The sequence below is a fragment of the Dipodomys spectabilis genome, unplaced genomic scaffold (assembly GCF_019054845.1).
Source record: "Dipodomys spectabilis isolate Male_0828 unplaced genomic scaffold, ASM1905484v1 ptg000051l, whole genome shotgun sequence".
In the NCBI taxonomy this organism is placed as follows: Eukaryota; Metazoa; Chordata; class Mammalia; order Rodentia; family Heteromyidae; genus Dipodomys; species Dipodomys spectabilis.
The window spans coordinates 2,257,727-2,269,524 of record NW_024870728.1 but is presented as its reverse complement, the minus strand read 5'-3'; the positions used below and the strand labels follow the sequence as shown (position 1 = coordinate 2,269,524).

At 62.7% G+C, this 11,798-nt stretch overlaps 1 protein-coding gene across 1 annotated transcript; it reads left to right on the top strand.

Moving 5' to 3' along the window:
- Positions 1-8,141: 8,141 nt before the first annotated feature.
- Positions 8,142-11,502, top strand: B3gnt7 (UDP-GlcNAc:betaGal beta-1,3-N-acetylglucosaminyltransferase 7). The gene is made up of 2 exons (XM_042679156.1): positions 8,142-8,200; positions 9,662-11,502. The coding sequence occupies exons 1-2, from the start codon at positions 8,190-8,192 to the stop codon at positions 10,860-10,862; spliced, it is 1,212 nt and encodes a 403-aa protein (XP_042535090.1). The 5' UTR covers positions 8,142-8,189; the 3' UTR covers positions 10,863-11,502.
- The last annotated feature ends 296 nt before the right edge of the window (positions 11,503-11,798 follow it).

Sequence of the window (11,798 nt, the reverse complement as noted above, 5' to 3'; positions counted from 1 at the left end):
TTCCCGGTGGTTCATTGGCCATAGGAGTCTCACAGCCTTTGGTGCCCAGGCTGGCTTTGAACCACGATCCTCAGCTCAGCCTCCTGGGCAGCTGGGCGTGGACGTGACCCCGGCTGCGGGCGCGGGCAGCAGTGCTCGCTCTGCCAGCCTCACCCCTGCTGCAGCGCCCCGCAGCCGGCCACGCTTCCCTGGGCCTCAGTGTTTTCTGAGCCAGGCCAGGGAGCGCGGCGTTCCCGGGGAAGGAGTTTCCATGTGCAAAAGGGGGCTCGGCCCGGCCGGGGAAGCAGCTCTGGGCCCCTCTGGTGTGCCAGCCCCCACCCCGCCGTGGCCTCAGCGTTCTGGGCAGCGGCGGCCACGGGCAGAGCCGGTGGGCACTCGTGGGAGCAGGGCCCAGAGTGCACCCGGCCAGGCCGCGGGCCGTGAAGAAGCAGCCATTCAGGGCTGGCCTGGCCGAGGGCCAAGTGATGAGAGACAGGGAGCCCTGTGCTCGGGAGGGAAGGAGGTCCGCGTGGCCTCCGTGGGGCTGAGCTGCCAGCCCGGGAGGGTGGCGGCGGCCCGGGGAGGTGCCAGGGAGGGAAGACTGAGCTAGTGTTTGAGGCCCAGGCTCTGAAAGGCGGCTGTGTGTCCCAGGCTGGCAGGGAGGTGAGTCACTGGAGGCTGGGGACACGCAGCCTGGCCTCAGCTGGCCGGGGGGAGGGGCCCGCTGACCCCCGAGTGTGGACGTGTGTGCGTGTGTGTGCGCGTGTGTCGGCGTGAGCTTCACTGGGGAGGGATGGGGGCATCTTGCAACTCTGTCAGCTGCCCAGGCCTCTGGGTGGACAGCTCGCAGGAAGGACTGACGCTGCGGGAGGGGCTCGCGGGGCGGGTTTGGAAAAGCCGACTAAGCGGCTCCATTCAAAAGGGGGCCGTACTGTTGAGCTGAAGGAAGGTGTTGGTGAACAGGAGAAAGCCAGGGTAACTGGAGGGACTGCTGGGGGCAGGTGCGGGCTGAGCTACAGGTAGTGAGCAGGACCCTGAGCATCCGAGAGAGCTCTCCGGCCTGAGGACCGAGGGGGGGGGGGGTTGAAGAAGAAGCTACTGAGGCAGGCTGCAAGTACTCCCTGGGCCTGAGCCTGTTCCCAAGGACCTGTTGGGTAGGGCAGCACCGGTAGCAGAGGAGTTGGTTAAGGAAAAGCCCTTCTGTGTGGGAGAGGACGCAGGCACAGAGCATCTGTATGTATCTTACTAGGCGTGCAAGTATCTCAGGAGTTATGAGTGTGTATGAATGCTATGTGTGTGTGTCTGAATGTGTGTATTTCTATGTGTGTCTGTATATGTGTACATGCATGCAGTTTGTGTGTTTCTCTGAATATGTGGATGTTTGTGTGGATGCCTGTGTTTGTTTCTAAGCACCTATGTCACACATATGCTGTACAGTTCTGTTATCGTGTGCATACACATGTACATATTTGTATAAAAGCCAGCATGTAGCCAGGCGCTGACGGCTCACGCCTGTCATCCTAGCTACTCAGGAGGCTGAGATCTGAGGATCATGGTTCAAAGCCAGCCCGAACAGGAAAGTCCGTGAGACTTTTTTTTTTTTTTGTCGGACGTGGGGCTTGAACTCTGGGCCTGGGCGCTGTCCCTCAGCTCTTCAGCTCAAGGCGAGCGCTCTACCACTTGAGCTACAGCGCCACTTCTGGTTTTCTGGTGGTTTATTGGAGATAGGAGTCTCATGGTCTTTCCTGCCCAGGCTGGCTTTGAACCGCGATCCTCAGATCTCAGCCTCCTGAGTAGCTAAGATTACAGGCGTGAGCCACCAGCGCCCGGCGAGACTTTTTTTTTTGTCAGTGGTAGGCCTTGAACTCTGGGCCTGGGCGCTGTCCCTCAGTTCTTCAGCTCAAGGCTAGCACTCTACCACTTGAGCTACAGTGCCACTTCCAGTTTTCTGGTGGTTTATTGGAGATAAGAGTGAGATAAGAGTTTCACGGACTTTCCTGCCCAGGCTGGCTTTGAACCGCCATCCTCACATCTCAGCCTCCTGAGTAGCTAGGATGATAGGTGTGAGCCACCAGCGCCTGGCTTCGTGAGACTCTTATCTCCAATAAACCACTAGAAAACCGGAAGTGGCGCTGTGGCTCAAGTGGTAGAGCGCTCGCCTTGAGCTGAAGAGCTGAGGGACAGCGCCCAGGCCCAGAGTTCAAGCCCCACAATCAACAAAAAAAAAAGTCTCACAAACTTTCCTACCCAGGCTGGCTCCGAGTGGTGATCCTCAGGTCTCAGCTTCTAGAGTAGCTAGGATGAAGCGTGAGCCGCCGGCAGATTACTTGTCTCAAATTCCGTGTGCTGGAGCTACTGAGAGTTGAGTTACTATCTGGGAGCTAGAGGCGTCCTGGGCGGCGCCTGCTTGAGCCTCATGGTGGGTTTCTAGGGTCGTAGAGCCACCCTTGCTGGTGCCCGCCCCTCCGGGCCTCGCAGGCGGGGCCTCTCTCCCCGTCCTCTCTTCCCAGCCTCCTCAATCCACTTCTTCTTTGGCTGCCATCTATTTTGACAAGTCATGCTTCCTCGGCTCTCTCCTTCTGGGCACCCTGGCCTCCAGCGAGGTTTCTCCATGCTGTCTTGGGAGGGCCCCCCCCCCAGCCAGGAGCTGGGACTGGACGGCCTCAGGCTGCTGGTTCAGCAGAGCTGCCCGGGAAGCTGGAAGCTGGGTTAGTGGATTCGTGGACAGATCCCGGGTCCTGGTTTGGCATGGAGAGCGGCTCCTTGATTGTGGCCTGCTGTTTATCACGCACGACCGGCCATCGAACGGCGGCCTGGCAACTAAGTTGCCTAGAGCAGGCTGTGGCTAGAAGGGCGTTTGTATCTGGACCTGACAGGAAGTCCTTCTAGCTTCTGCCCAGGGGTGCTCAACCCCTGGGAATCTGTGTAACACTCTCCCAACTGAGCTGTTTTGGCTGACATTTTGTTTGTTGATAATGGTGGTACTGGGGTTTGAACTCAGGGCTTTGGGCTTACTAGGCAGTGAAGGGCTGACCCCCACCCCGTTGTCCCAGGCCCATACAGACGCCAGGCAAAATCCCAGGTATGCGTGCACTCGTTTGAAGTGCAGGCAGAGCAATCCGCCTGAGCCCAGCTGTGAACATCCCACGAGCGCCCCCTGAAAGCCCCGCCCCTTCCCCAGGGGCTTTTTCATGAACCTCGGCCTCCTTGCTCGGACCTCCCAGAAAAACCCAGCTCCTGTCCCAGCCTCTGGGGCCCAACCTCCAAACCCCAGGGAAGGTCTGGGCCCCTCGCTGATCCTCAATAAACAGTCCAGTCCTTGCCTGCTGATGACGAGTCTGACCTATTCCTTTCCCCTTCTCCTCCATTTTCCTCACAGGCAGGCCTCTAGCATTCCAGCTGTGGTCTCTTTTTGCTTTCCCTTTTTCAAATAGGGGCCTCTGGTTTTAGAGGTTTGGGGGTTTTCGTTTCTGTTGTTTGTGTTGCCAGGGTGGACCTTGATCTGTCCTCCTCTTTTTTTCTCCCACACAGCTGGGATGGCAGGTGGGAGCCCCTGGCCCCAGCCCTGTGAGGTGGGCTTCTTTGGGGGGTGGGGCAGGTTTGCCCTAAGTGATGAAACTTGTGTTTTCAAACTAGACACAGATGGAAGTCATCCCCAGCCCTGAATGCTGCCCCCCCCCCACTCTCTCCCTCTTTCTTCTTGGTCTTCAGCCTCAAAGGAGAGCCTGCCCCCAGGGAAACAGGTCCCTTCTGTCCCCTCTGCCTTGGATCCACCGCCCCCCCCCCCCACGTGGGGCAGCTGGGAGACACTCAGGTCTGCAAGCTCCTGTGTTCCCCCAACACACGGACCAAGTGGTCTCTGACACCAGAGATCTTACAGCACACTTCCTCATCAGGTGGACTGCTACGGGGAAATCAAGTCTCAACATCTGCTGAAAACATCTTCCAATCCAACTGGGTTCTGGTGGCTCACGTCTGTAATCCTAGCTACTCAGATCAAGGTTCAAGGCCAGCCTGGGCAGGAAAGCAGCTGTGGTCCAGTGGTAGAGCGCTAGCCTTGAGCACAAAAGCAGAGAGACAGCCCAGCCCCTAAGTTTAAGCCCAGAACTGGTACACATGCGCGCGCACACACACACATACACACATACACACCTAATGTAAGCACAGTGCAAACATCCAGCCATAAACTTGCACTCAAGGAAGCACACCTCTCCGTCCTTTGAAGGAAAGCATCTCTCAGGGAAAATCTAAGATCATGTTCGTTGACATCTGGCCAACTCTGCAATCACATCATACTGAGAGGGACCCATTGAGAAAGTTCTAGGCCCAGGGTGCTGCTCCATGGAATTGCTGAGCACTGTGCTATTTCTTGCCAGGCATACAGCTTCAGAAAGTTTTTCCACTAAAGGATAATGTATGCTGGGCACCAAGTGGCTCACGCCTGTCATCCTAGTTACTCAGGAGGCTGAGCTCTGAGGATTGCAATTCAAAGCCAGCCTGGGCAGGCAAGGCTATGAGATTCTTATCTCCAACAAACTACCAGCGGCCCAAGCCCTGAGTTCAAGCCCTAGGACCAGCACAAGAAAAAAAACTCTGTGTGTGTGTGTGTGTGTGTGCGCGCGCGTGCATGCGCGCATGCACGGACAGAGGGGCTTCAATTCAGGGCCTTGTGCTTTCATGTGGCTTTTTCTCTTGAGACTGGTGCTCCACCACTTGAGTCACACCTCCATTTCTGGCTTTTGGCTGGTGGTTAATTGGAGACAACGGCTGGCTTTGAAATATGATCCTCAGATCTCAGCCTCCTGAGTGCCCAGCTAGAACAATAACCTTTGACACACCCCACACACACACACACACACACACACACGCACACGCACACGCAGTGCTCCTGTGCTGGCCTTTGGAGCCTGGCCTGCTGCCCCAGGACTGACTTCTGCTCCTTCAAACACCAGCTACGATGACTTCACACTCAGGAGCCCGGCACCGCGGCTCCCCGGCAATGGGCGGGCACAGCTCTCTGCTCCAACCGCCAGCCTCAGCCCAGAGTGGCCTTTCTCCCACGTGCCCGGAAGCCTCCCATTCTGCTTCCCGTTCTCTGGGACCCAGGTCAGTCCTGGCTTGGTCCTGCAGACGCCTCCCCGCCCCCCCCCACCCTCTGGTCAAATGTCTCCCACACCCTGCCTGGAGCTGGGGCTGGGGTCACCAGCAGGCTGGGTTTCCCAAAGTGGGGGCAGGGAGGGGGCCCCCTGAGCTCCCCTTCCAGGCCAGCAAGCTGAGCGGAACAGAGTGACCTTGTGGCTGCTTCTCCTTCCTGTCCCTGCCCCCCACCTCCTGTGACTTCCTAAAACCCGGAGCAGGGAGCGGAGGGGAGAGGGTCGGGCCGGGCTCCATCTGCACGAGAGCAGCTCAGCGCCGCGGCCCTGAGCCCTCGGCTGCAGATGGGTGGACCAGCCTTAACGCTACCGCGTGGGCCGCAGCGCCACTTCTGGCTTTTTGGTGGTTAATTGGAGACAAGAGTCTCAGGGTTCCTGACTTCAAACTGCAATCCTCAGACCTCAGCCTCCTGCCGGAGCCCAAGTGCGGGGTCACCTTGCTTTAGAACAGGAAGAGGGGCTGGGAAGGTGGCTCAGTGGTAGAGTGCTTGCCTTGCATGCTCGAGGCCCTGGGTTCGATTCCTCAGCACCACATAAGAAAAAAGCCGGAAGTGGTGCTGTGGCTCAAGTGGTAGAGCGCTAGCCTTGGGATGAAGAGCTGAGGGACAGCGCCCAGGCCCAGAGTTCAGGCCCCATGACCGGACCCCCCCCCCCCCAAAAAAAAAAAAGAACAGGAAGAGACCCAAGAGCCAGGAGAGCACAGAATGACAGTGGAAGGCTGACCAGCTCCCCGGTGTCTCTCTGTCCCCCCACACACTCAGGCACGCATGCATGTGATTATCTTCATTTCCTCATGTTGTCATTAATGATTCCACACTGACGAACTCTTTTTCTCAATTGACCAGATTCCACTGGCAAACACCCAGGTGGCTTTGGGCACGCGCGTGTGCATGTGCGCGCACACGCACCCCCACACTCCCTCCAGGCAGGTTCTGATCATGCCTGTCACGATGCTCACTCGTGGGGACACTGGTGTTTCCCGTGCTTCGGCTCACACGACTCCACGGCAGGAAATTGAGGTCTCAAGGGGACAAGCCACAGCCAGGAAGTAGAGCCCCCCACCTCCGCCCCCCAAGCCTCACAGCCTTTCTCACCCACACCCACAGCACCCGCACCTGACACCCGAGGGACCCCAGCCGGGGTGAGGTCAGGGCTGAAGCCAGGCGAGAGATTCTCAGCCCGGTGCTGACCAGGGAGGGGCCTTAGCCCTAAGCCCAGCTCACAGCTGAAGGGCAAAGGAGGTGAGACCCCAAAGCCTGGGTGGTGCCAGGCGGGGTGGAACACGCCTGTAATCCCAGCGGTGAGGAGGCTGAGCTGGGAGGAGGGAGGTTTGAGAACAGCTGGCCACACCGGGAGGAACGCGGCAGCTGCTGCCGCCGGTCTTCGCCTCTCTGGGACTCCAGAGTGTGGTGTTGACCCCAGGCTCTCCTCTGGGATTCTACCCAGCATCCCTTCTGGAGCCCCAATAGGAACTTACAACTTTGCAGAAAATCCCATGCACTTTCAGTTTTTCCTCCCCTTCCCAGAGGCACCGCAGCCCGAAGGGAAAGCTGAAGGGGGTCTTCACCCGCCTCAGACTCAGGGACCCCAGCAGGGCCTCTTGGACTCCCCGTGAACCCCCAAGGGAAAGTATCTCCCCAAGAAAAAGGCCTGAGGCAGGGATCAGAAATTGTCTCCACAGGGCTGGGAAGGTGGCTCAGTGGTAGAGCGCTTGCCTTGCATGCCTGAGGCCCTGGGTTCGATTCCCCAGCACCACATAAGCAAAAAGAAAAAAGCCGGAAATGGCGCTATGGCTCAAGTGGTAGAACGCTAGCCTTGAGCTGAAGAGCTGAGGGACAGCGCCCAGGCCCAGAGTTTAGGCCCCATGACCGGACCAAAAAAAAAAAAAAAGAAATTGTCTCCACAGCCAGGCAGGCCTCCTGGCCAGGTTGCCTTACTAACCATGGGAGGCACACTCTTCTTTCTGGGCGACCAGTACTGCTTTCCAAAGGATCGATTACACTCCGAGGCTCAAGAACCCAGTGAGTCACCTGAACCTGGGGCTAGAACCAGCTTGACCTGTGGTAGCCTCTGGATGAAAGTTAGCTAGCTGTTAAATGCAGCTAAACGGCGGGGCGCTGGTGGCTCACGCCTGTGATCCCAGCAACTCAGGAGGCTGAGGTCTGAGGATGGCAGGTTGAGGCCAGGAACCCCGGCAGGAAAGTTCCTGAGACTCATATCTCCAGTTAACCACCAAAAAGCCAGAAGCGGAGCTGTGGCTCAAGTGGTAGAGTGTTCACCTTGAGTAAAAATGCTCAGGGACAACGCTCAGTTCAAACCTCAGGACCAGCACCCAGAACAACAAAATGTGTAGATAGCTGGACACCACCAGTGGCTCACGCCTGTCATCCTAGCTAGGGAAGCTGAGATCTGAGGATCACGGTTCAAAGCCAGCCTGGGCAGGAAAGACCGTGAGACTCTTACTTCCCGCGAACCACCAAAAACTCTGGAAGTGGAACTGCGCCGGGCCCAGCCCTGAGTTCAAGCCCGAGGACCAGCACACGCATGTAGATGAGGCAAGCGAGCCTTTGCGGGTGTGTGTGTGTGTGTGTGTGTGTGTCACACCCAGGAGCCCTCCCCGTCCAGGCCCGGGCTGGGGCAGGCCCGGGGCCCAGGCGCTCCCCCAAGGCCGGCCCAGGGCCCTGGAAGCCGCTCGGGACAGCGCCCGGGCGGCGGACGGGGCTCGGTCCCGCGGTCCGCAGGAGCAGCCGGACCCGGCCGAGGCGGCGGGCGCCGTGGGCGTGGAGGGGGCGGTGCCGGGCGTCCGGCGCATCCCGCGGAGCGGCCCCCGCGCGGGCCCCGAGGGGAGGGGAGGAGGGAGGGCCCGGCCGGCCCGCGGCGCCGCAGGGGTTAACGCACCTGGGCCGCCGCCCCTGGGCCCCTCCCCGGGGCCGGCGGGGAAAGCGGGGCGGGGGCGCGGCCCGCCTCCCGCCGCCAGGCCGCCTCCGCCGTCCCCGCCGCCCGCGCGCCCTGAGCTGCAGCCGCGCGCCCCGCTCCGCCGCCCCGGCTCGGGCCGCCATGTCTCTGTGGTGAGTGGGGGGCCCGCGGGCGGGGTGCGGGTCACCGCGGCTGGACCTCCGCCTGGGCACGCCGACGGCGCGGGAGAGGCCGGCCCGGGCCCCGGGGTCTGCGGGAGGTGCGGGACCGCGCGCGGCGCCGGAACTGCAGGTGGGCGCGGGGATCGCACGCCGGGCGCGGCCGGGCTCGGAGGTCCCGGGGCCGCCGCGTCGGGGCGCTCCCTGCGGCCTCCCCTCCCCGGCCTCCGCTTCCCCGGCATTCCCTTCCCCGGCCTCCCCTTCCCGACCTCCGCTTCCCCGGCCTTCCCGGCCTCGGCTTCCCCGGCCTCCCCTTCCCGACCTCCGCTTCCCCGGCATTCCCTTCCCCGGCCTTCCCGGCCTCCCCTCCCCGGCCCCTGCCGGCCCGGCGGACCCCGCGCCGCTCCTCCCGCCTTTCCTCTCGCAGGTGAGGCGGGCGGGCGGCCCCGGTGCGCGCCCCTCCCCTCCCCGGGCTCGGGGACCCCAGAGCGGAGGCTGGGATCCCGTCTGCAGAGCCCAGAGCGCTGCACCTGACGGCCCGGGTCCCTCCAGCCTGCGGCCAAGGCAATCTTGGGACCCCACGGGGGGGGGGGGTCGCCCTGCGTGGGGCTGAGCCTTCATCCCCTGAGCGCCTGCGCCCCGGGGTCCCCTGTCCCCGCCGTGGGAGGCCACCCTGCCGGCCGGCCCTCACCGGCCGGGAGCTGAGATGGGGTCCGGCCCTCGTGGGGGCCCTCCTGGGACGAGCTCAGACTCTGCGCGTGACGTGGGCGCAGTGGGGTGTCTGCGAGGGGGGAAGCCTGGGGACCACGCTGCTCCTCCTGGGGTGCCGGAGGCGTGGGTCATGGCGGTGGGGCTGGCGGGCGGGCGTCAGGGCCACCGTCTCCCGAGGGTCCCGAGCTGGGGTCCACTCGGGTGCACCGCCTGTGCCTGGGCTCCCTGGCCGCGGAGGGCCCCCGCTCCGCCCGCTCCTAGGGACCCTGGTTGAGCCCCCGGGGAGGAAGCCAGTGGGGGGGAGCGAAGATGGGGCTTGGTGAGGTGACCCCGAGTCGTGGCGTGGGCATGGAGGCGTGAGCGAGCGGGAGAGACGAAGCCCAACTTCTTCTTCATGTGTGCAGGTCCTGGGACTCGAACTCAGGGCCTGGGCACCATCCGGGAGCTTTTGTGCTCTGGGCTCCCGCTCTCCCGCTTGGAGGCCCGGTGCCCGTTTCCAACTTTTTGGTGGTTCATTGGAGATTAAAGAAATCTCCCAGACCTTCCTGCCAGGGCTGGCTTTGAACCTTGATCCTCAGATCTCGAGTCGCTAGGGTGCCGGGCGGGAGCCACCAGCGCCCCGGCAGCAGGACTTCTGACTGCTCCAAGATTGGAGGCCCCTGCCTGCCCTGGGGCTGTGGAACCTTCCAGAAGGGATGGCCAGAGAGCGTGGCTCACCCTTCCCTCCTCTGTGCTGCTCCCTAGGAAGAGAAGCCTGTATAAGAGCGCGGGCCTGGCCCTGGCGCTCCTGGTGGCCGCGACGGTGTTCCAACGCGGCATGACCCCCGGGCAGTTTCTGCAGGAGCCGCCGGCGCCCGTGCCGGACCCCCTGAAGTCCCAGAAGCCCAGCGGACAGCTGGCGAGCCCCAACAGCTTCTGGAAGAGTCCCAAGGACCCAGTCGTAGCCTCCACCGAGGAGGCGGCGCCCGACGGGCCGCCCACGTGGGACGTGACCAGCACCAACTGCTCCGCCAACACCAACCTGACGCATCAGACCTGGTTCCAGGGCCTGGAGCCCCACTTCCGGCAGTTTCTGACCTATCGCCACTGCCGCTACTTTCCCATCCTGCTGAATCACCCCGAGAAGTGCGCGGGGGACGTGTACCTGCTGATCGTGGTCAAGTCCATCATCACGCAACACGATCGCCGGGAGGCCATCCGCCAGACGTGGGGCCGCGAGTGGGCGTCGGCGGGCGGCGGCCGGGGCGCCGTGCGCACGCTCTTCCTGCTGGGCACGGCCTCCAAGCAGGAGGAGCGCGCCCACTACCAGCAGCTGCTGGCCTACGAGGACCGGCTGTACGGCGACATCCTGCAGTGGGACTTCCTGGACAGCTTCTTCAACCTGACCCTCAAGGAGATCCACTTCCTCAAGTGGCTGGACATCTACTGTCCCCGCATGCCCTTCGTCTTCAAAGGGGACGACGATGTCTTCGTCAACCCCACCAACCTGCTGGAGTTCCTGGCGGACCGGCGCCCGCGCGAGAACCTGCTGGTGGGAGACGTGCTGCAGCACGCGCGGCCCATCCGCAGGAAGGAGAACAAGTACTACATCCCGCCCGTGCTCTACCCCAAGGCCAGCTACCCGCCCTACGCGGGCGGCGGCGGCTTCCTCATGGCCGGCCGCCTGGCCCGGCGCCTGCGCCACGCGTGCGACACGCTGGAGCTCTACCCCATCGACGACGTGTTCCTGGGCATGTGCCTGGAGGTGCTGGGCGTGCAGCCCGTGGCCCACGAGGGCTTCAAGACCTTCGGCATCTCCCGCAACCGCAACAGCCGCATGAACAAGGAGCCCTGCTTCTTCCGCTCCATGCTGGTGGTCCACAAGCTGCTGCCCGCCGAGCTGCTGGCCATGTGGGGGCTGGTGCACGGCAACCTCACGTGCGCACGGAGGCTGCAGGTGCTCTGACACCACAGGGCCCCGGACCACCGAGGGCCGCAGTGCCTTTTGGTTCCCTTTGGTGGGAGATGAAGGGTTGGGGGGGGGGGGGGGGGGACTTGATGTCCCCTGGGGATGGGGGGGGCAGGTCCAGGGAGCTGGGCTTCCGGATACTCTCAGAAAGTGAGGCTCAGGGGTGGCGGGAGCTGCTGGGGTAACTGAGGCACAGCTCCACGGCCCCGCCCCCCACCCTTGCCCTCGTAGGACGGGAGGCCCACGGCTGTGAAGGAGCATTGCTCAGGTCCCTGGGCTGGGCCCAGGGGGTCTATGACTGCCTGTGCCACCCACCAGGAGGGCTCTGCCTGTGAAATGCCTCAGTTTCCCCTCCTTCCCCTCCCAGGGCCAGGCTGCTCTTGCAACAGAAGCTCAGCACCCTGTGCAGGCTCACAGCGCACCCCCACCCCTTGTCCACCACCCTGGGTCCCCCGGGAGAGAGGCCCCTAGGGACCCATCCCCACGCCCGCCTGGAGCAGGCTGCGTCCTCTCAGGTCCCCAGGTGAGCCCGGCCGCCTCTCCAGCTACCTCAGCCCGCGCCGCACCCCACCTGCCTGGCACGGCCAGAAGAGCAGGCGGCCTGCCCCCCCCACACCCAGGCCTGGTGCTGCCTTAGCACAGCCCAAGCCCAGGCCCCCCCCCCCTCCCACCCCGCACCCCCAATGACTCACCCAGGCCGGCGCCCTGGTCAGAGCTGGCCTGTTGGGCCCAAGGCAGAGGCCATTCCTCTAGTACTGTGACTTTTATTTATGCAGAATGTGGAGAGAGGCCTGCCCTCGGCATCCTCACCCACACCAAGCACCCCCCCCCCCACAGCCCTGTGCAGCGAATGCCACTCCATGGCCTGCTCTGCCCAGGGGCTGGGCTGGCAGCGAGGGCCCGGGCCAGGAGGGGGCATGGCTACACTTTCTC